This window comes from Oryctolagus cuniculus, chromosome 6 (genome assembly GCF_051225735.1).
Source record: "Oryctolagus cuniculus isolate XC-2025 breed Fujian yellow rabbit chromosome 6, ASM5122573v1, whole genome shotgun sequence".
NCBI lineage: Eukaryota > Metazoa > Chordata > Mammalia > Lagomorpha > Leporidae > Oryctolagus > Oryctolagus cuniculus.
The window spans coordinates 145931282-145955360 of record NC_142872.1 but is presented as its reverse complement, the minus strand read 5'-3'; the positions used below and the strand labels follow the sequence as shown (position 1 = coordinate 145955360).

Below are 24079 nucleotides of genomic sequence, written 5' to 3'. Positions count from 1 at the left end.
GATGGCCCTGTTCTTTCCACTGGGATCTCACTCACAGAGATCTTTCGTTTAGGTTTTTTTTTTTTTTTTCTTTTGCCAGAGTGTCTTGGGTTTCCATGCCTGAAATACTCTCATGGGCTTTTCAGCCAGATCCATGACCCTTAAGGGCTGATTCTGAGGCCAGAGTGCTGTTTAGGACATCTGCCATTCTATGAGTCTGCTGTGTATCCCACTTCCCATGTTGGATCATTCTCTCCCTTTTAATTCTATCAGTTAGTATTAGCAGACACTTGTTTGTGTGATCCCTTTGACTCTTAGACCTATCAGTGTGATCAATTGTAAACTGAAATTGATCACTTGGACTAGTGGGATGGCATTGGTACATGTCACCTTGATGGGATTGTATTGGAATCCCCTGGCTCGTTTCTAACTCCACCATTTGGGGCAAGTCTGATTGAGCATGTCCCAAATTGTACATCTCCTCCCTCTCTTATTCCCACTCTTATATTTAACAGGGATCACTTTTCAGTTAAATTTAAGCACCTAAGAATAATTGTGTGTTAATTACAGAGTTCAACCAATAGTACTAGAACAAAAAAAAATACTAAAAGGGATAAAGTATTACATTGTACATCAACAGTCAGGACAAGGGCTGATCAATTTACTGTTTCTCATAGTGTCCACTTCACTTCAACAGGTTTCCTTTTTGGTGCTCAGTTTGTTGTCGCCAATCAGGGAGAACATATGATATTTGTCCCTTTGGGACTGGCTTAATTCACTCAGCATGTTTTCCAGATTCCTCCATTTTGTTGCAAATGACCGGATTTCATTGTTTTTGACTGCTGTATAGTATTCTATACAGCACATATGTCCCATAATATCTTTATCTAGTCTATTGTTTTTTTTTTAACTTTTATTTAATGAATATAAATTTCCAAAGTACGGCTTATGGATTACAATGGCTTCCCCCCCACAACGTCCCTCCCACCCGCAACCCTCCCCTCTCCCACTCCCTCTCCCCTTCCATTCACATCAAGATTCATTTTCAATTCTCTTTATATACAGAAGATCAGTTTAGCCTACATTAAGTAAAGATTTCAACAGTTTGCTCCCACACAGAAACATAAAGTGAAAAATAATAGATGATTTTTTAAATGATGAAGAAATCAGATCAGACCTATTGTCATGTTTAATCCCTATGAGAGTCAAGTTGGGAATTGATAATTTCTTCTTTTTTTTTTTTTTAACAGAATATCAGTTTAGTATACATTAAGTAAAGCTTTCAACAGTTTGCACCCCCATAAAAACACAAAGTGAAATATACTGTTTGAGTACTCGTTATAGCATTAAGTCTCAATGTACAGCACATTAAGGACAGAGATCCTACATGAGGAGTAAGTGCACAGTGACTCCTGTTGTTGACTTTACAAATTGACACTCTTGTTTATGGCCTCAATAATCTCCCCATGCTCCAGTCATGAGTTTCCAAGGCTATGGAAGCCCCTTGAGTTCTCCCATTCTTATCTTGTTTAGACAAGGTCATAGTCAAAGTGGAGGTTCTCTCCTCCCTTCAGAGAAAGGTACCTCCTTCTTTGAAGACCTGTTCTTTCCACTGGGATCTCACTCGCAGAGATCTTTTGCCAGAGTGTCTTGGCTTTCCATGCCTGAAATACTCTCATGGGCTTTTCAGCCAGATCGGAATGCCTTAAGGGCTGATTCTGAGTCCAGAGTGCTGTTTAGGACATCCGCCATTCTATGAGTCTGCTGAGTATCTCGCTTCCCATGTTGGATCACTCTCCCCTTTATTTATTCTGTCGGTTAGTATTAGCATGTACTATACTTGTTTATATGCTCCCTTTGACTCTTAGTCCTTTCATTATGATCAATTGTGAACTGAAATTGATCACTTGGACTAGTGAGATGGCATTGGTACATGCCACCTTGGTGGGATTGAATTGGAGTCCCCTGGTATGTTTCTAACTCTACCATTTGGGGCAAGTCAGCCTGAGCATGTCCCAAATTGTACATCTCCTCCCTCTCTTATTCCCACTCTTATGTTTAACAGGGATCACATTTCAGTTAAATTTCAACACTTAAGAATAACTGTGTATTAATTACAGAATTAAACCAGTCATATTAAGTAGAACAGACAAAAAAAACTACTAAGAGGGATAATGTATTAAGTTGTTCATTAACAGTCAGGGCTATGCTGATCAAGTCATGGTTTCTCATAGTGTCCATTTCACTTCAGCAGGTTTCCTTTTTAGTGTTCAGTCAGTTGTCACCAATCAGGGAGAACATATGGTATTTGTCCCTTTGGGACTGGCTTATTTCACTCAGCATGATGTGTTCCAGATTCCTCCATTTTGTTGCAAATGACTGGATTTTGTTGTTTCTTACTGCGGTATAGTATTCTAAAGAGTACATATGCCATAATTTCTTTATCCAGTCTACCGTTGATGGGCATTTAGGTTGGTTCCAGGTCTTAGCTATTGTGAATTGAGCTGCAATAAACATTAGGGTGCAGACCGCTTTTTCGTTTGCCAATTTAAATTCCTATGGGTAAATTCCAAGGAGTGGGATGGCTGGGTTGAATAGTAGGGTTATCTTCAGGTTTCTGAGGAATCTCCAGACTGACTTCCATAGTGGCTTGACCAGTTTGTATTCCCACCAACAGTGGGTTAGTGTCCCTTTTTCCCCACATCCTCGCCAGCATCTGTTGTTGGTAGATTTCTGTATGTGAGCCATTCTAACCGGGGTGAGGTGAAACCTCATTGTGGTTTTGATTTGCATTTCCCTGATTGCTAGTGACCTTGAACATTTTTTCATGTGCCTGTTGGCCATTTGGATTTCCTCCTTTGAAAAATGTCTGTTGAGGTCCTTGGCCCATCTCTTAATTGGGTTGTTTGTTTTGATGTTGTGGAGTTTCTTGATCTCTTTATAGATTCTGGTTATTAACCCTTTATCTGTTGCATAGTTTGCAAGTATATTTTCCCATTCTGTCGGTTGTCTCTTCACTTTCCTGACTGTTTCTTTTGCAGTACAGAAACTTCTCAATTTGATGCAATCCCAATAGTTGATTTTGGCTTTGACTGCCTGTGCCTCCCGGGTCTTTTCCAGAAATTCTTTGCCTGTGCCAATATCTTGAAGGGTTTCTCCAATGTTCTCTAGTAACTTGATGGTGTCAGGTCGTAGATTTAGGTCTTTAATCCATGTTGAGTGGATTTTTGTGTAAGGTGTAAGGTAGGGGTCTTCTTCATGCTTCTGCATGTGGAAATCCAATTTTCCCAGCATCATTTATTGAATAGACTGTCCTTGCTCCAGGAATTGGTTTCAGATCCTTGATCAAATATAAGTTGGCTGTAGATGTTTGGATTGATTTCTGGTGTTTCAATTCTGTTCCATTGGTCTATCCATCTGTTTCTGTACCAGTACCATGCTGTTTTGATAACAACTGCCCTGTAGTATGTCCTGAAATCTGGTATTGTGATGCCTCTGGCTTTGTTTTTGTTGTACAAGATTGCTTTAGCTATTTGAGGTCTCTTGTGCCTCCATATGAATTTCAGCACCATTTTTTCCAGATCTGAGAAGAATGTCTTTGGTATTGTCGCTCCCCCTCTTCGTGGAGGAACGACACAGGACCCTGCGTTGTTCTTTCGTCTGCTCGGCCCTCCCCTGGTTTGCTGCTGGTTCTTCCCGGGTTGGCTACCGTCCCTCCACCTCTGTGGAGGGACAGGCCCCCTGCCACTTTCCCCACTTCCGCAGGGGAGCGGCACACCGCCGGCCGGCTCTCCAGGGGGCTGCACAGGTGTTCCTTCAGATAGATGTTCCTCGTGCATGTTGTCTCTCTCCTCCTTTATAGTCCTCTTCCACCAATCCCAACTCTGCTACCCACACGCCAAGTACGCTGCTCTCTTCCAATCAGGAGCAGGTCCTACAGTTTATTGGTTGAACTGGAGGAAGCTGTGTAGAAGCTGTTTCCTCCTCTCCCAGCGCCATATTGTGGGAGAGCAGATGCATAGAATAAGTCTTAATTCCAGTAACTTAGTCTAGTCCAAGTTGCTCCCAGTTGCTCCACACAGATCCCCCTTTCTTTTTATTTTTGGCATTGATACGCGCCTGTCTTCGGTGCCCCGCGGCGCACACTCTGCTCTGCTTGCTGCAGTTGCCCACAGGTGCTTACAAGCCCTACCAGTCAGGCAAACCGAATCCGGGTCCTCTCTTCGCCATGTTGTGAGGAGGTTTTTAGGCGCTGATGCGTGCCTGAGTTCAGTGCCCTGCAGCGCATGCTCTGCTCTGCTAGCACTGCCTGCAGGTGCTTACAAGCCCTAGCAATCAGGCAAACCGAATCCAAGCCTTCTCATTGCCGTATTGTGGGGAGACTTATTGGTGTTGATAACGTGCCTGTCTTCAGTGACCTGCAGCCGCCCACAGGTGCTTATCGTCTTACTAATCAGGCAGACCGAATCCAAGCTCTCTCATTGCCGTGTTGTGGGTAGGCCTTATTTTTCCCTATTTCTCTACTTCCGGGCATTCCTATTTCTCCTATTTTACTTCTATCTGCCAACATTCCTATTTCTCTCATTTTACTTCTAAACTTCCCGCGGCTTTCCAGCGCCCGCCCCGAGGCTGCTTCTCGGCGCCTCGCCCTGCGGCGGCTTCCTGGCTCTGCGCTGCTTCAGCCCGTGCTTCTCTCATCTGCGCGGCTTCCTGTCGCCCGCCCTGCGGCGGGTTCCCGGCTCTGCTTGGCTTCGCGCGCTCCGCGGTCTCCACGCCCTTCACGCCCGCACCACGGCCTTTGCGCCAGCCCCGCGTTCCCTATCTATTCAAGCCCCGTGCTCTCTTTGCACGCGGCGGCTTCCGCGAATCACACAGCCTAGCTCACGTTTCCGCCACCGGTATTCAGTCTAAGTTCCCCGGGCTAACCTGGCGAATTCAACCTAGCTCACGTCTGCGCCTTTCGGTTTGGCTTTCCGTCTTTTGCTCCCTGGGCTAATCTGACGGATTACAACCTGGCGGCCCACATCTCTGCCTCTGGTTCCAGATTTTCGCCTTTTGCTCCCCGGGCTGACTTGAGGAATTCCAAGCTAGCTTACGTCTCCGCCTTGGCCTGCCCCCGCGGCTTCATCCTCCCTAACATTTTTCTCTACCCGGTATGTTTCCTAATTTTTCTTCCAACAATATTCCCCTCTCATTTCTGCTGGCCTCTCCCCACAGTCCGTATCCAAGTCTAAGTTTCTTCTAGGTTTCACTTTCGCTTTCGACCTTAGAGATTTCTCCCAGCTTCCCCGCCATAGTCCATATCCGAGTCTATGCCTAGGCTTTCGATAGCTTCTTCTGGCACCTTTTCCGTCCGGCTTTTCCCTAGGCTCTTTGCTAGTCTCTCTCTCCGGTATTTTCCCACTTCATCCCGTTTCTTCCCTCCTAGGTTCCCTATCCGAGTCACAGCACCATTATGTCGCTCCCCCTCTTCGTGGAGGAACGACACTGAACCCTGCTTAGGTTTCCTATCCGAGTCACGGCACCATTATGTCACTCCCCCTCTTCATGGAGGAACGACACAGGACCCTGCGTTGTTCTTTTGTCTGCTCGGCCCTCCCCAGGTTTGCTGCTGGTTCTTCCCGGGTTGGCTACCATCCCTCCACCTCCGTGGAGGGACAGGCCCCCTGCCACTTTCCCCACTTCCGCAGGGGAGCAGCACACCGCTGGCCGGCTCTCTTGGGGGCTGCTCAGGTGTTCCTTCAGATAGATGTTCCTCGTGCATGTTGTCTCTCTCCTCCTTTATAGTCCTCTTCCACCAATCCCAACTCTGCTACCCACACGCCGAGTATGCTGCTCTCTTCCAATCAGGAGCAGGTCCTACAGTTTATTGGTTGAACTGGAGGAAGCTGTGTAGAAGCTGTTTCCTCCTCTCCCAGCGCCATATTGTGGGAGAGCAGATGCATAGAATAAGTCTTAATTCCAGTAACTTAGTCTAGTCCAAGTTGCTCCCAGTTGCTCCCCACAGGTATCTTGATTGGAATTGCATTGAATATATAAATTGCTTTTGGGAGAATGGACATTTTGATTATGTTGATTCTTCCAATCCATGAGCATGTAAGATTTTTCCATTTCTTGGTATCCTCTTCCATTTCTTTCTTTAAGATTTTGTAATTCTCCTTCTAGAGATCTTTAACTTCCTTGGTTAAGTTTATTCCAAGGTATTTGATTGTTTTTGTAGCTATTGTGAATGGGATTGATCTTAGAAGTTCTTTCTCAGCCATGGCATTGCTTGTGTATACAAAGGCTGTTGATTTTTGTGCATTGATTTTATATCCTGCCACTTTGCCAAACTCCTCTATGAGTTCTAATAGTCTCTTAGTAGAGTTCTTTGGATCCTCTAAGTAAAGAATCATATCGTCTGCAAAGAGGGATAGTTTGACTTCTTCCTTCTCAATTTGTATTCCTTTAATTTCTTTTTCTTGTCTGATGGCTCTGGCTAAAACTTCCAGAACTATCTTAAATAGCAGTGGTGAGAGTGGGCATCCCTATCTGGTGCCAGATCTCAGTGGAAATGCTTCCAACTTTCCCCATTCAATAGGATGCTGGCTGTGGGCTTTTCATAAATTGCTTTGATTATATTGAGGAATGTTCCTTCTATACCCAATTTGCTTAGAGTTTTCATCATGAAAGGGTGTTGAATATTATCGAATGCTTTCTCGGCATCTATTGAGATAATCATATGGTTTTTCTTCTGCAGTCTGTTAATGTGGTGAATCTCATTGATTGATTTGCAAATGTTGAACCATCCCTGCATACCAGGGATAAATCCCACTTGGTCTGGGTGGATGATTTTCCTGATGTGTTGTTGTATTCCATTGGCGAGAAATTTATTGAGGATTTTTGCATCTATGTTCATCAGGGATATTTGTGTATAATTTTCTTTCAGTGCTGCATCTTTCTCTGGCTTAGGGATTAAGGTGATGCTGGCTTCATAGAAAGAATTTGGGAGGACTCCCTCTTTTTTGATTGTTCTGAATAGTTTGAGAAGAAATGGAATTAGTTCTTCTTTAAATGTCTGGTAGAATTCAGCAGTGAATCCATCTGGTCCTGGGCTTTTCTTTGTTGGGAGGGCCTTTATTACTGTTTGAATTTCTGTCTCAGTTATGGGTCTATTTAGGTTTTCTATGTCTTCATGGTTCAATTTAGGTAGATTGCATGTGTCCAGGAATCTATCCATTTCTGATAGGTTTCCCTGTTTGCTGGCATACAAGTCCTTGTAGTAATTTCTGATGATTCTTTTTATTTCTGTGGTGTCTGTTGTTATGTTTCCTTTTTCATCTCTGATTTTATTGATTTGGGTCTTTTCTTTTTTTAGTTAGTTGGGCCAATGGGGTGTCAGTTTTTTTATTTTTTCAAAAAACCAGCTCTTCGCTTGGCTGATTTTTTGTAATGTTTTTTTGGATTCAATCTTGTTCATTTCTTCTCTGATTTTAATTATTTCTCTTATCCTACTAGATTTGGGTCTGGTTTGCTGCAAATTTTCTAGGTCCTTGAGATGCGCTGAAAGCTCATTTATTTGGTACCTTTCCAATTTCTTGATATAGGCCCCTATTGCTATAAACTTGCCTCTCAATACTGCTTTTGCCGTATCCCATAAGTTTTGATATGTTGTGTTGTTATCCTCATTTACTTCCAGAAAGTTTCTGATTTCTCTTTTGATTTCTTGAATGACCCAGTGTTCATTCAGGAGCATGTTGTTCAGTCTCCATGTGTTTGCATACTTTCTGGGGTTTCCTGAGTTGCTAATTTCCAGCTTCATTCCACTGTGGTCTGAGAAGCTGCATGGTATGATTCTAATTCTTTTAAATTTGCTGAGACTTGCTTTATGACCTAGTATGTGGTCAATCCTAGAGAAGGTTCCATGCACTGCTGAGAAGAATGTAAAGTCTTTAGATGTAGGATTGAAAGTTCTGTAGATATCTGTTAGATCCATTTGGGCAATAGTGTCAATTAAATCTGCTGTTTCCTTGTTGATCTTCTGTCTGGATGATCTATCTATTTCTGAGAGTGGAGTATTGAAGTCCCCCAGTACTATTGCATTGGAATCTAAGTCTCCCTTTAAGTCCCTTAACATATCTTTTAAATAGACCAGTGCCCTGTAATTAGGTGCATATACATTTATAATAATTACATCTTCCTGTTGAATTGAACCCTTAATCATTATATAGTGCCCCTCTTTCAGTCTGCATGCATCTTTGTTAGAGAGATGTGTTTCTTGTAGGCAACAAATAGTTGGGTGTTGTTCCTTAAGCCAGTCAGCCAGTCTGTGTCTTTTAACTGGACAGTTCAGGCCATTGACGTTTAATGTGACTATTGATACATAGTGACTTTGCCCTGCCATTTTCCCGGAGATATTTTCTAGTATATGCTTTGAGCTTCCCATGCTCTTTTACTGGTAGGTGTTCTTCCTTTCCCTTCTTTCATATTGATGGCTGTGTTTCTGTGTTTCTGAGTGTAGCACATCTTTAAGTATCTTTTGCAGGGCCGGATGAGTGGCCACAAAGTCTTTCAATTTCTGTTTGCTATGAAAGGTCTTTATTTCACCTTCATTCACAAATGAGAGCTTAGCAGGATATAATATTCTGGGCTAGCAATTTTTCTCTCTTAGCACCTGTGCTATGTCTCGCCATTCCCTCCTAGCCTGTAGTGTTTCTGATGAGAAGTCTGCTGTGAGTCTGATTGGAGATCCTCTGAGAGTAATCTGACGTTTCTTTCACATTTTACGATCTTTTCTTTATGTTTTACTGTGGTGAGTTTAATTACAACGTGTCGTGGTGAGGATCTCTTTTGGTCATGTTTACTGGGGGTTCTATGAGCTTCCTGTACTAGGATGTCTCTGTCCTTCTCCAAACCCGGAAAGTTCTCTGCTAGTATCTCACTAAAAAGGCCTTCCAATCCTTTCTCTCTCTCCATGCCTTCAGGAACTCCTAGAACCCGAATGTTGGTTTTTTTAATAGTATCCTGTAGATTCCCAACAATATTTTTTAGATTTCTAATTTCCTCTTCTTTTCTTTGGTTTGACTGTATCCTTTCCTGTTCTCTGTCTTCTAAGTCCGATATTCTCTCTTCTGCTTCACCCATTCTGTTTTTAAGGCTCTCTAATGTGTTTGTCATTTGATCTATTGAGCTCTTCATTTCATTTTGATTTCTCTTCACTGTCACACTTTCCTGTTCTGCTACTTTCTGCGTTTCATTTTGATTCTTCCTTAAAATTTCATTTTCACGAGAGAGATTTTCAATCCTGTCCAATAAGGATTTCTGTAGTTCAAGTATTTGCTTTTGAAAACTTCTAAATGTTCTTATCATAAATTTTTTTGAAATCCGTATCTTGCATTTCTTCTATCTCATCATCTTCATAATCTTGGCTTGGGGTGTTTTGTTTATTTGGAGGTGTCATAGTTTCATCGTTGATCTTGTTCCCTCGATTTCTGTGTTTATTGCTTGGCATGGTTAATTCTGTTTCCCTCACTGTGAGTTTTTTTTTTTATTTTTTTATTTTTTATTTTTTATACTATGTCCGTGTTAAGTGGACTGCCTGCTGTTGGAGGAGTCTTGGAGCCTTGAGATGGGTGTGGCCTGGGAGCTCTGCTTGGTTCTTCAGGGTTACAGGTGTGCAAAGGTGACACCCTCAGATTATGCGTGGTAAATCTCTCTTTATTTATTTATTTATTCATTTATTTATTTTATTTTATTTTATTTTTTATTCAGGAGGTAAGTAATACTGCAAGGCTGAGCAGAATGTATGGTATTTAGCTTCTGATCTCTGGCTTCTACCCAAAGAGTCTGTGCAGGCTGGGTTTCTCCTGCGGACTCCCACTGGGTTGCCTAGGCTACTGAATTGTAGCCTTAACTCTTCCCTTTTATTATGTATATCCCAGCTCTTTGTCTCTTGCTCGCCTTTGCGAGGTTGGCTGAGAGTGGAACTTGTCTGTACCAGTACGCCCCCACCTTTTTATTTATTTATTTATTTATTTATTTTTCCTTCTCTCCTGTAGTCAGTCTGTTGTACTTTCCCGCTTCAAAGCCCGCTTCCCTCTAAAATTCTGTCCGCCTTTTCCCGGCCAATGTCTCCGGTTACTGAGCTCACCTCCGCTTCCAGCGCCGACGTGTAGACTCGGAGCCCTGGGCGTCCCTTCTCTCCCCGCTAGTCTCTGTGTCACATCTACTCTCCTTCCCGCACTGGCGCTCAGACTCTGCGGCTGCCACAGTTCGGCTTCCGCATGGTGGGCGACATTGCTCTCCCAGTGGGTCCTCTGTGTCACAGCGAATAGCTCCGGAAGAGTTTGCTCTGCAATTTTTTCCTGATCCTTTTTCTGAGGCTACTGTAACTCCGCTTTTATTAAACTAAATTTTCCCGGACTATCGGTGCACGCCCTCACTATTCCGCCATCTTGGCTCCGCCCCGAGCTGGATTTGAAGAACAACAACAACAACAAAAAATCCAGTCTATTGTTGATGGGCATTTGGGTTGGTTCCAGGTCTTAGCTATTGTGATTTGAGCTGCAATAAACATTAATGTGCAGACAGCTTTTTTGTTTGCCAGTTTAATTTCCTTTGGGTAAATTCCAAGGAGTTGGATGGCTAGGTTGTATGGTAGGGTTATATTCAGGTTTCTGAGGAATCTCCAGACTGACTTCCATTGTGGCTTAACCAGTTTGCATTCCCACCAACAGTGGGTTAGTGTCCCTTTTTCCCCACATCCTCTCCAGCATCTATAGTTGGTAGATTTCTGAATGTGAGCCATTCTAACCGGGGTGAGATGAAACCTCATTGTGGTTTTGATTTGCATTTCCCTGATTGCTAGTGACCTTGAACATTTTTTCATGTGCCTGTTGGCCATTTGGATTTCCTCTTTTGAAAAATGTCTATTGAGGTCCTTGGCCCATCTCTTCAGTGGGTTGTTTGTTTTGATGTTTTGGAGTTTCTTGATTTCTTTGTAGATTCTGGTTATCAGCCCTTTATCTGTTGCATAGTTTGCATTTTTTTTTTTTTTTTTTGACAGGCAGAGTGGACAGTGAGAGAGAGACAGAGAGAAAGGTCTTCCTTTTGCCGTTGGTTCACCCTCCAATGGCCGCCGCGGCTGGCACGCTGTGGCCGGCGCATCGCGCTAATCTGAAGCCAGGAGCCAGGTGCTTCTCCTGGTCTCCCATGGGGTGCAGGGCCCAAGGACTTGGGCCATCCTCCACTGCATTCCCAGGCCATAGCAGAGAGCTGGCCTGGAAGAGGGGCAACCAAGACAGAATCCGGCGCCCCGACCTGGACTAGAACCTGGTGAGCCAGTGCCGCAAGGCAGAGGAGTAGCCTATTGAGCCACGGCGCTGGCCAAAAATATTTTTTCCCATTCTGTCGGTTGCCTCTTCACTCTCCTGACTGTTTCCTTTGCAGTACAGAAACTTCTCAATTTGATGCAATCTCAAATGTTAATTTTGGCTTTGACTGCCTGTGCTTCTGGGGTCTTTTCCAAGAAGTCTTTGCCGGTACCTATATCTTGCAGGGTTTCTCCAATGTTCTCTACTAATTTGATGGTGTCAGGTCGTAGATTTAAGTCTTAAATCCATGTTGAGTGGATTTTTGTGTAAGGTGATAGGTAGGGGTCTTGCTTGATGCTTCTGCATGTGGAAGTCCGATTTTCCCAGCACCATTTGTTGAAGAGACTGTCCTTACTCCAGGGATTGGTTTGGGATCCTTGATCAAATATAAGTTGGCTGTAGATGTTTGGGTTGATTTCTGGTGTTTCAATTCTGTTCCATTGGTCTATCCATCTGTTTCTGTACCAGTACCATGCTGTTTTGATAACAACTGCCCTGTAGTATGTCCTGAAATCTGGTATTGTGATGCCTCTGGCTTTGTTTTTGTTGTACAAGATTGTTTTAGCTATTCGAGGTCTCCTGTGCCTCCATATGAATTTCAGCATCATTTTTTCTAGATCTGAGAAGAATGTCTTTGGTATTTTGATTGGTATCACATTGAATCTATAAATTGCTTTTGGGAGAATGGACATTTTGATGATGTTGATTCTTCCAATCCATGAGCATGGAAGATTTTTCCATTTTTTGGTATCCTCTTCCATTTCTTTCTTTAAGATTTTGTAATTCTCCTTGTAGAGATCGTTAACATCCTTGGTTAAGTTTATTCCAAGGTATTTGATTGTTTTTGTAGCTATTGTGAATGGGATTGATCTTAGAAGTTCTTTCTCAGCCATGGTATTATCTGTGTATACAAAGGCTGTTGACTTTTGTGCATTGATTTTATATCCTGCTACTTTGCCAAACTCTTCTATGAGTTCCAAGAGTCTCTTAGTAGAATTCTTTGGATCCCCTAAATAAAGAATCATATCATCTGCAATGAGGGATAGTTTGACTTCCTTCCCAATTTGTATCCCTTTAATTTCTTTTTCTTGCCTAATGGCTCTGGCTAAAACTTCCAGAACTATATTGAATAGCAGTGGTGAGAGTGGGCATCCCTGTCTGGTACCAGATCTCAGTGGAAATGCTTCCAACTTTTCCCCTTTGAATAGGATGTTGGCCGTGGGTTTTTCATAAATTGCTTTGATCGTATTGAGGAATATTCCTTCCATACCCAATTTGTTTAGAGTTTTCATCATGAAAGGGTGTTGTATTTTATCAAATGCTTTCTCTGCGTCTATTGAGATAATCATATGGTTTTTCTTCTGCAGTCTGTTAATGTGGTGTATCACATTGATTGTTTTGCGCACATTGAACCATCCCTGCATACCAGGGATAAATCCCACTTGGTCTTGATCTTTCTGATGTGTTGTTGCATTCTATTGGCCAGAATTTTATTGAGGTTTTTTGCATCTATGTTCATCAGGGATATTGGTGTGTAATTCTCTTTCAATGCTGCATCTTTTTCTGGCTTAGGAATTAAGGTGATGCTTGCTTCATAGAAAGAATTTTTGAGGATTCCTTCTTTTTTGATTGTTCTGAATAGTTTGAGAAGAATTGGAGGAATATATTATACTTTAATCATTTATTTTATTTCTATTTGACTTGCCTTTGAATAATATTTTTCAAAATATTATTAATGAAGTCTGTTCCCTATAATTTTAAGTATGAGACTACCTCAAAAAGTTCATGGAAAATGGAATTAACAGATTAGTTTCTTTTGGTGCAAAAAATGTTTAAAATCCATGCATAGAAAATGTTTTCAAAAATTCACAGAAAACATGTGCTTTGAAGATTTGTAAGATTCTGATAACAAATAGAAAAAGAAAGTACATATATACTGTAAATATATATATTCATTTGTTGGCGATTTATAATAACAGAGCTAACATTAACATACATATTTCTGAGATCTTGTTTTGAACACCATATATTTGAAATGTATATATTGAAGACTGTTTTTAGTATGTTCTCATGATTTTTGCAAACTTGGTTACAATTTTTGTCAGTTTTGTGCTCTATAATCTGAATAATTGATTTTATTTATTTATTTATTTTTGACAGGCAGAGTTAGAGAGAAAGAGAGAGACAGAGAGAAAGATCTTCCTTCCATTGGTTCACCCCCCAAATGACCACTTGGCCGCTGCACTGTGCAGATCCGAAGCCAGGAGCCAGGTGCTTCCTCCTGGTCTCCCATGTGGGTGCAGGGCCCAAACACTTGGGCCATCCTCCACTTCCTTCCTGGGCCACAGCAGAGAGCTGGACTGGAAGAGGAGCAACAGGGACTAGAACCCGGCACCCATATGGGATGCTGGTGCCGCAGGCGGAGGATTAACCAAGTGAGCTCTGGCCCTGGCCCCGGAATGTGGCTTCTTGACTATGAGGCTAAGTGTTTGCCCCTAAAGCTATTTTATTTGATTTTAGGAAACCTAACCTAGAACAATTCTGTTACATTTGATCAAGGGTAAATCCTTTATTTGAAAAGTAAAATTTTTAATAGCAATGAGTGTTCACTGGGTAGACGTGTTACTATGCAGTAGTTGTTCTACATGTGTGGTTTTTGATGTCTTGGGACATCTGGTCTGTTTTTCAGTTTTTCTTTGTTTCTTGTTCATTGGAAAGGAATCTTTTCTCTTCATCCTACTGTTCCTTTTATTAAAAAAAAATAAGTGTCCTTGATATAGAATTGCTATAGTCAGCTGTGTTAATTGGGTAGAATTTTTAATCTAAAAAGATAGGTTAAATGTTTGTATTTCACTTAAAATCACTCCCTTTCCCTTCTCCTGTCCCAAAGACAAGTGTTTTCTTTTCTTACATTTTTTACCCAATACATGAAAATTATACATACTTGTGGAATATCCTATGAAGTTTTGTACATGAATACACAGTATAATATGCAGTCAAGGGTAAACATATGTTTCTCCTTAAGCATATAGCTTTTCTTTATGGTGAGAACATTCAAAATTCTTCTAATTTTTTTTTTGAGATTTATTTTATTTCTTTGAAAGAGTTAACAGAGAGAGAGGGAGAGAAGTCTTCCATCTGATGGTTACTCCCCAAAGGGCTGCAACTCCCAGATTGGACTGGGTTGAAGCCAGGACCCAGGAGCCTCCTCCAGGTCTCCCACATGCATGACAGGGGCCCAGACACTCTGTCCATCCTCCGCTGCTTTTCCCAGGCCATCAGCAGGGAGCTGGATCAAAAGTGGAGCAGCGAGGACTGGAACCAGCACCTTTATGGGATGCCGGCACTGCTGCACTAAACCTCAATGCTGGTCCCCCTTCTGATTTTTTTTAAAAGAAAAATTGCATAGCACATTATCAGTTTCTCTAACCACCCTACTTGCAAAAGAACACTAGAAGTTTTTACTCCTGCCCACTTTATACTTGTTAATCAAGGTTTCCTCATCCTTCCACAAGCATTTTATTTTTGTAGCCCTTGGTTTGTTTTAAAACTCAGTGTAAAATAACCTTTAAAAAATTAAATATAGATTTTGAACTCTGCTTCCATTATTATGTATTATAATGACTAGTTTTGGTAAAGTTAGATAAAGCTCTGAAGGATACTGGCGGGGAAAAGTCAAGAAGAAAAGAAAACTAACTACCAGTAATTACTGTTACATTTTAGAGCTAGACTTAAGCATAATTTTAGAATGAAAAAACAATAGTCAACATTTAGGAGATTTTAAATACATGTATGTACAGTATGCACTAATCATATCAGAGTCATTACTGTTTCCTTCTCTATCATTTTTGTTAGGAGCCTTTGAGCTTTTCTTTTCCAGTTATTCATAAAATACATGATAGATTGATAGATTGTTGTGAACTATAGTTACTCCACTGTGCTGTAGAACTCTAGAACTTATTACTTCTGTGTTTAGGTGCGTGTTTTCCAACCTCCCTCTACCTGCACCCTTCCCAGTCTCTAGTTAGCACTAGTCTGTATATTCATAATTGGTATATAATCAAAAAATATTTTAAATATCTAAGGAGGTTGAAATGCTAATTATTCAGGTTTGATCATTATACATTATATACATGTATTGAATTATCACTGTATTCCATAAATATGTGAAATTAAGATATTTTACATTTTTCTGACGTTTTGGGATCTAACATAGTATGTTTTGAAATGGAACTAAATACAGAGCTAGACCTTACAGTGGAAAATGATAAAATAGGAAGGAAGAACTATAGATCATTTCCATATACTTTATATCTTCTACTCATAGCATCAATCAACAAATGGTCCTCAGAAATTTAATTTTTGCTTTTATTTATGCCAGGCACAAAATTCTGAACATGTTGACTAAGAACCCTCCATTTACAAAGAACATGGAGTCTCCCTTATGCAATGAGGCCCTGGTGGATCAACTTTGGAAACTCATGAATTCTGGTAGGAAAATAATGATTGGTTTTTTGTTTGCTTTTTAACAACTTTATTGGAGTGTTTCTGTTTTATGACAGATTTTCAATTCAATAGCATTTAAGAACCAAAGTCAAGTTTTTGTCTTTTTTTTTTTTTTTTTTTTTGAGTAGTATATCACATCTTTACAGTGGTAGGTATGATAATGTTCATTAAAGATATATTTACTCAGTTTGCTCCACAGGGTGGTTGAGGAATCCAAAATACTAATGTGTATGAAAATATTTCAAATGGTTGAAGGGTTAGAAATATGAACTTGTAAAGTATGATTTTTATTATTTCAGAAGGCTACAAAGGAGTGAAAATTCTTTTCCCCAGCCACCTAGTAGGCAGACTTAACCAGCTTTTTGCAGTTGATGCAGAATAGAATAAGATGCAACCTATATTTTTAAAAAATGCGTTTTGTTACTACTCTATACTTTGGAGGTCATGGTATTTTCAAATGAGGTTAAGAGACAGGATAATATAGTGCTTAGAAACACTAATTCTGGGACATAGCATTTGAATTTTCTCCCATTCTGTTGGTTCAGTTCGTTGATTTCCTTCCTCCTTCCCTCCCTCCCTCCCTCCCTCCCTTCCTTCCTTCCTTCCTTCCTCCCTCTTCCATCCTTCCTTTCTTCTTTCCTTCTTGCTGTGCAGGAATTCAGTGTGATATAATCCCATTTTTAAATTTTTGCTTTTGTTGTCTTGTGCCTTTGGGGTCTCACCTAAAAAGCTTATTGCTTATGCCAGTATATTGAAGTGTTTTCCCCTAATAGTTTCATAGTTTCACGTCTTGCATTTAGATCTTTGATCCATTTTGAGTAGATTTTGTGTAGGATAAAAGGTAATGGTCAAGTTTAAATCTTCTGTATATGGGTATTCAGTTTAATTTAATTTATTTGGATATTCAGATTAATTGAAGAGACTGTCCTTCTCCGGCATGTTTTTGATGCCTGTGTTGAGAATGAATTGACTGTACTTGCATAAATTCATTTCTAGGATCTCTGTTCTTTCCCATTGGTCTGTGTTTCATTGTCAGTATGTCCATTTTAATGCCAGTACCATGCTGTTTTGGTTATAATATCTCTGTAGAAAGCTGTGAAATCTGGTATTGTGATATCTCCAGCTTTGTTCTTTTTGTACAAGATTACTTTACTTATTTAGGGGCTTTTGAGCTCCATATGAATTTTTGGACTGTTTTTTCCTAGTTTTGTAAAGAAATATCATTGCTATTTTGATGGAGTTTGCATTGAACCTGTAAATTGCTTTTGGTCTTTGGATAGTATGGACATTTTATCAATAGTACTAATTCTTCAAATCCATGAATGTAACAGATCTTTCCATTTCTTCATGTTTCAATGTATTTCATCAGTGTTTTTAAATTTTCATTGCAGAAGTCTTTCACATTCTTGGTTACATTTATTCCAAAGTGTTGTGGGTGGTTTTTTTTTTTGGGGGGGGGGTAGCTATTGTGAATGGGATCAGTCTTACAGTTTTCTTTTCAGTGAGTTTGTTATTTGTGTATAAAAATGGTACTGTTTTCTGTGTGTTGATTTTGTAGCCTGTGACTTTGTTGAATTTGTTTATCCGTTCTTACAGTCTCTTGGTAGAGTCTTTAGGTTTCTCTATGTATAGAATCTTATCATTGATAAACAGGGATAATTTGATTTCTTTTCTATTTGTATGCTTTTTATTTATTTCTCTTGCCTCATTGCTTTGGCTGAAACTTCCAGTACTATCCTGAATAAGCGTATTAACAGTAAACATCCTTGTGTTGTTCCAGATCTATCAGGAATGCTTCCAAGTTGTCCCCATACAATGTGATGGTGGCTGTGGGTTTGTAATATAGAGTATTTGTATTGCAGTTATGTTCCTCTATACCTAACTTTTTCAAGGTTTCATTGTAAATAAATATTGAATTTTATTGAAAGCTTTTTATGCCTCTCTTGAGATGACTATCTGATTTTTATTTTTCATTCTATTGGTGTGATTTATTATGTTTATTGATTTGTTTATTGATTGCACCTTCCCTGAATCCATGGGATAAATCCTACTTGATCACGATAAATGAACTTTCTTTCTTATGTGTTACTGGATTCAATTTGCTAGTATTTTGTTGAGAATTTTTGCATTTATGTTTATCAGGGTTATTGATATATACTTTTCTTTTTTGTTGTATCTTGTCTAGTTTTGGAGTAAAAATGATGCTAGCCTTGTAGAATGAATTTGGAAAGTTTACTCTTTCAGTTTTTTTTGGGGGGGTGGGCAGGAGGAAGGGAATCATTTGAGAAAAGTTGATGTTAATTCTCCTTAAAAGTTTGATAGAATTTAACAGTAAAATCATCAGGTCCTGGGTTATTTTGTTATTGGGAGACTTTAGATAACTGATTTAAACTCATTACTTGTTTCTAGTCTGTAGAGGTTTTTGTGTCTTCGTGTTTCAACTTTAGTAAGTTATGTGTATACAGAAATGTATTCCTTTTCTACAGGTTATGTTGAATATTTATTTATCAATTTATTAAGACATTTTATAGCCTATTATGTGATCTGTCCTAGAGAATGTTCCATTTGCTGATGAAAAGAATTTGTGTTCTACAGCTGTTGGAAGGAATTCTCTGTAAATGTCTTACTTTTGTTTGGTCTATAATGTAGTTTTACCATTATGTTTCTCAGTTAATATTTTTTGTCTGGATGATATATCCATTGATGAAAATGGGGTAATGAAGTCCTCCACTATTATTGTATTGGAGCTTTTCTCTCTCTCTTTAGATCTAATAATGTTTGTTTTATAAAATTGAGTGTAGCAGCATTAGGTGCATGTACATTTACAATTATATCTTTACATTGAATTGATCTTTTGATCAGTATATAGTCACCTTATTTTTTTTTTACAATTTCTGTGCTAAAGTATTTTGTCTGACAAAATGTAGCTATTCCTGCTTGCTTTTGTTTTCCATTTACCTGGAATATTTTTTTCTGTCCTTTCACTTTCATTATGTGTGTGTCTTTACTGATGAAGTGCACTTCTTGTAGGCAACATATTTTGGGTCTTGCCTTTTAATCAGTTCAGCTAATTGGAATCTTACTGTAGAATTTAGTGTATTTACATTCAAAGTTATTAATGATAAGTAATGACTTAGTTGTATCATTTTTTTTACAATGTCTTCTGTGTATTTTGAATATTTTTTCTGTTTCTGGTAGGTTTTATACTTTAACATGTTTTATGGTGGTTATTACCTTTGTTGTATTTCTGGATGTAGAACTCCCTTAGGCATCTTTTGTCAGAGTGGTCTGGTGGTGACGAATTCTCTTAGCTTTTGTATGTCTTAGAAGGTCTTTATTGCTCCTTCATTTATCAAAGATAACTTCACTGAGAAGTGTATTCTTAGTTTGCAGTTACTTTCTTTCAGAACTTGGAATATATCATTCCATTCCCTCCTGAATCATAAGGTTTCTTAGGAAAACTCTGCTGTTAATACTATGGGGGTTCCCTTAAAAGAGACCTGGTACATTTTTTCTTTCAAAATTAGAATTTTCTGTGTTGCGTTTGGGGAAAAAATGATTTTTTTATTTATTTTGAAAGAATTAGAGAGACATCTTCCATTCGCTGGTTTACTCCTCAGATGGCTGCAGCAGCCAGCACTGGGTCAGGCTGAAGTCAAGAGCCAGGAGCTTTTCTGTGTCTCCCACATGGGTGCAGGGTCCCAGACACTTGGGCCATCTTCCACTGCTTTTCCCAGGCCATTAGGAGGGAGCTGGATCAGAAGTGGAGCAGCTGGGACACAAAGCAGCGCCCATATGAGATGCTGGCATTGCAGGCTTTACCTGCAGCTGGGCCACTGTGCTGGCCCCCAAGAGTTTGACTGTAATGTGTTGGCAGTGACTATCTTTTCTGGTGATGTTTATTTGGGATCCTATGTGCCTCTGGTATTTGGATATCCATATCTCTCTTCAGACTGGGAAAGTTTTTAGATAGTAGGTCATTTTATAGGTTTTCCTTTTTTTCTATTCCTTTTTAAAGATTTACCGATTTACTTGAAAGTCAGAGTTATATAGAGAAGTAGAGAGAGAGAGCTCTTGCATTCACTGGATTACTCCTTAATGGGCTGCAATGGCAAGGGTTGGCCCACAGCAAAGCCAGAAGCTTGGCACTCCATCTGGGTCTCACATGCTGGCAGGGGCCCAAGCACTTGGGCAATCCTCTGCTGCTTCCCAAGCACTTTAGCCTGGAGCTGGATTTGAAATGGAGCAGCTAGGACACAAACAGGCACCCATATGGGATACCAGCATTACAGTCAGTGGCTTAACGTGTTTGCACCCCAGTGCTGGCCACTGTTTAAGTTTTCTGTCTCTGTTCCTCTATTTGCCCTCAGGAATCTTCACAATTCAAATATTTGTTCATTTAATGTTTTTACAGAGGTTTCAGCAGCTATCTTCATACTCTTTTGTTTTTTTCGTTTGTTTGGCCTGTCTTACTTGAATATTTCAAAAGACCTGTCCTTTTTTTGAGAGATTACAGAGAGGGAGAGGCAGAGAGAGAGGTCTTCTATCCACTGAGTCTCTTGCCAAATGGCTGCAACAGCCAGGGCTGGGCCTAGCTAAAGCCAGAAGCCAGGAGCTTCCTCCAGATCTCCCACATGAGTGTGGAGGTCCGAGGACATGTGCCATCTTCCACTGCTTTCCCAGATGCATTAGCAGAAAGCTGGATCAGAAGAGGAGCAGCCAGACTCGAACTTGCGCCCACATGGGATGCCAGCACTGCAGGCGGCAGCTTTGCCTGCTCCGCCACGGTGCCAGCCCCCTGAAAACCTGTCTTAACGTGTTGTTTTTCTGTGCTTGATCTAGTCTGTTGATAATTTCTGCTGTGTCTCTTATTTGAATTACTGAGTTTTTTCTCTCTCAGATTTCTGCTTGGTTCTTTTTCTAGATCTCTTTGTGCTCAATTTCTCATATATGTCACGCCTTGTTTTTCTGGTTTTGTTCGGCTGTGATATTCTGTTGCATCTCTTTGAGCATCCTTGTAATCATTCTTTTGAATTCTTTGTCAGTCATTTTGACCATCCTTTTCTTTGGAGTGTTCATAAAGCATTCCTGTGTTCCTTTGGAGGTGTCAGCTTGCCGTGCTTTTTCGTACTTCCTACATCCATATATTGATGTTTAGTCATGTGATGGATTAGTTGTTTCTATCATTTTTAATGTGTAGGTTTGGTGGTAAAAAGCTTTGTCCTGAAGATTTATCTTCTGGTATCAGTTTGGTGTAGGCTCTTTTGGGTTTATTTTCAGTTGATGCTGTCATCTAGTCTTCCAGCGTCTTCATTCACCACAGTTAATGGCAGTAGCAGTGAGAACATGAGGTGCTCTTCTCACACCCAGCAAAGGTGTGTGAGTCTCATTTGCAGCCCAATAGGGCATGAGGAGAGGGTCATGGAAGTCAACAATCCTCAGTCCACTATGGCTGGGGTTGTATGTGTGCAGGTCCAGAGTCCTGGAGGAGTTGCTTAGGTACCTGTATTGGCTTGGGTTTGGTTGGGTTCATACCAGTGACATCTGCAAGTCCAGCAGGGCCGAGTGAGTACCTGCAGTGCCAGCACCTGATTTCTATGCAATGTTCTAACAACCACCAACTTTATCTTCCCTCAGCAATTACTGTCTCATGGTTAATGCTGCTTGGTTGGGGAAGGAATGGAGCAAGCAATCCTAGGACACCTACACTAGAACACTAGATCACATCCAGAGCTCACAGTCCCTTAAGATCAGTGCAGTACACTGTAGGACCAAGGCCCACTTAGTATGGGCTTCCTGCTGTTGAGGTGGGCTTGTAACTCGAGGCTGCTGCTTTGAACCACAAGTGATATAAGTCCAGTTGACAGGCAGCAGGACAAGGGCAGATGCAGGAGCTCTGTCTACAGACACTGACCTGGGACGATCTTCCCAGTAATGATTTTACGAGAACCAAGATCCACTCCTGCGATCACATTCATGCCCTGCTTTCCAGTGGCTGGGGTATTGTTCCTTGTTTGCCCGTGCTTGGAGGAGAGATTTTGAAGGCGGACCCTTGACTGCCAGTCTGACCCTTAAGCTGGCTTGGGTCTCACAGCCACAGGGCCCTGCACTGCTTGTGGATGCATACCAAGCCTGTGAGTAGCTAGGGGAGATCCAGTTTGAAACACTTCTTCCCACCAGGGCACAGCTCTTGGCTTAGTATTAGGGCAAATCTAGAGACTGTGAGCACTGGCCTGGTGATAGTCTTTGGGCTTTCACTGAACTTCAGGGCAAAGTCCTGAGTTCACTTTTCTACCCTTTTCCCCAGTGGTTAGAGTCTAATTCTATTGGAGGCTGGGGGAAGGGCAATGAAGGTGGATACTTGTCCCAGGGCTCAGTCAGCAGGTAGTGGCCTAGGAGACAGAAATCTTGAGGTCCTGTCTGACTCATTTTCTCTGTAGCAGGTCTGTTACTGGGTTTTAAGTTTAAAGTCTGGTCTTTAGTCCCTCTCCCTCCCCTAGGGGGAGGCATATTTCCATGCTAAACGACTTGGACCTGGGGAAGGAGTGATAAGACTACTCTTTTCTTGTTGCCTTCTTCACTGTGTCTTATTATTACATTAAAATAAGGCACTGTAGTCTCTCACCTGGCTTCCTTGGCTGTTATGAAGGTGACCTGATGTGTATTTAGTTGTTCAGATTGGTTTCTCTCTGGGTAGATGGCTGTAGTGTCTTATTCTGCTTGCATCTTGTTCTGCTTCCCTGGCATATCTCAATTATTTACCCACTGTGACTTGTCTAAACTACGTTCATTTATAAAGTGCAGATGATAATGATACCTACTGTGCAAAATGAGAATTAAATGAGTTAATATTTGTCAAACACAGTGGCTCATATTAAGTACTCAAAAATATACAACATAGGCCGGCGCCGCGGCTCACTAGGCTAATCCTCCGCCTAGCGGCGCCGGCACACCGGGTTCTAGTCCCGGTCGGGGCGCCGGATTCTGTCCCGGTTGCCCCTCTTCCAGGCCAGCCCTCTGCTGTGGCCAGGGAGTGCAGTGGAGGATGGCCCAGGTGCTTGGGCCCTGCACCCCATGGGAGACCAGGAAAAGCACCTGGCTCCTGGCTCCTGCCATCGGATCAGCGCGGTGCGCCGGCCGCAGCGCACCGGCCGCGGCGGCCATTGGAGGGTGAACCAACGGCAAAGGAAGACCTTTCTCTCTGTCTCTCTCTCTCACTGTCCACTCTGCCTGTCAAAAAAAAAAAAATATATATATATATACAACATAGTAACGATGTCATTATTCAGCTCATATATTTGAGTTATTTGTAGTTCCGTTTTTGGAAGTCATTCACATCCTTTGCTATTTTTACTGTATTATTGGTCTTTTCCTTTTGACATGTAAGTGTTATATATATATATTTATTTATCTTTAAAGAAATTTTGCTTTATATCTTTTACAGATTGAAATTGTAATGATTTTGGTTTAAAGATTTGATCAAAAACTAGGGTGAAATGTGTTGTGCTTCAACAAAACTACAGTTATTACAGATGGATGTTGGGAAAGCAGTGGGTACTCATTCTAATACTTAAAAAAGTTTTGTGTATGTCATTTTACTTTCTAGAATGTTGGAAGGCAACTAGTTCTGTTTATCTCATTAGTGGATTATTTCACTGAATCACAGTTAAATGCCAAATTATAATTCTTTTATTTTATTAATTTGCTAATGTTGCAATGCTAAGTGACTATATCTTTCAGTTCCATAATAATATTGCTAACACCCAAGTAGAGGCACCATAATACATATTTAATTGAAATCTAATAAAACTGAAAACAGTATGCTCTTGTCTTCAAGGTTTCCAGAAAACATAAATCAGTTTGTACTAGGATATTGCTGAATTGTTTTTCTGATGCTTTTCTTAATCCTTAGAAGAATGAATGCTGCTACTTACATAATGTTTTATATTTTGCTACTTTCAGGGATCATTTCTGTAGTTCATTACTGCTAGTGTTTTAGAAGATGGTATTACTTCTGTTTATTTAGATTCAGGGGATGAGCACACAGCCCTACACCATGTAAAGGATCATTCAACAGTTAATAAGTGCCACAAACTCCACTAGGTTAAATATATTCTTAATAAGAATGCATGATTCCTTTACCATGATAAATTAGAAACTTGAAGGGCTGGCACTGTGGTGCAGCAGGTTAAAGCTCCAGCCTGCAGCACCAGCATCCCATATGGGTGCTAGTTCAAATCCCA

General features: G+C 40.6%; 1 protein-coding gene across 11 annotated transcripts in view; it reads left to right on the top strand.

Annotated features, from left to right (window-relative positions):
• TAF2 (TATA-box binding protein associated factor 2) overlaps positions 1-24079 on the top strand; it is a 136293-nt gene that overhangs the window by 76005 nt on the left and 36209 nt on the right. For all 11 annotated transcript variants that reach the window (XR_016235916.1, XR_007918706.3, XR_007918709.3 and 8 more), the window contains one exon: positions 15712-15821. Coding sequence is in view for 5 of the 11 variants with exons in the window: in XM_051844012.3 (XP_051699972.1) it covers positions 15712-15821 (110 nt within the window). In the remaining 6 variants the exon portion in view is untranslated. The remainder of the gene's footprint in view (positions 1-15711; positions 15822-24079) is intronic.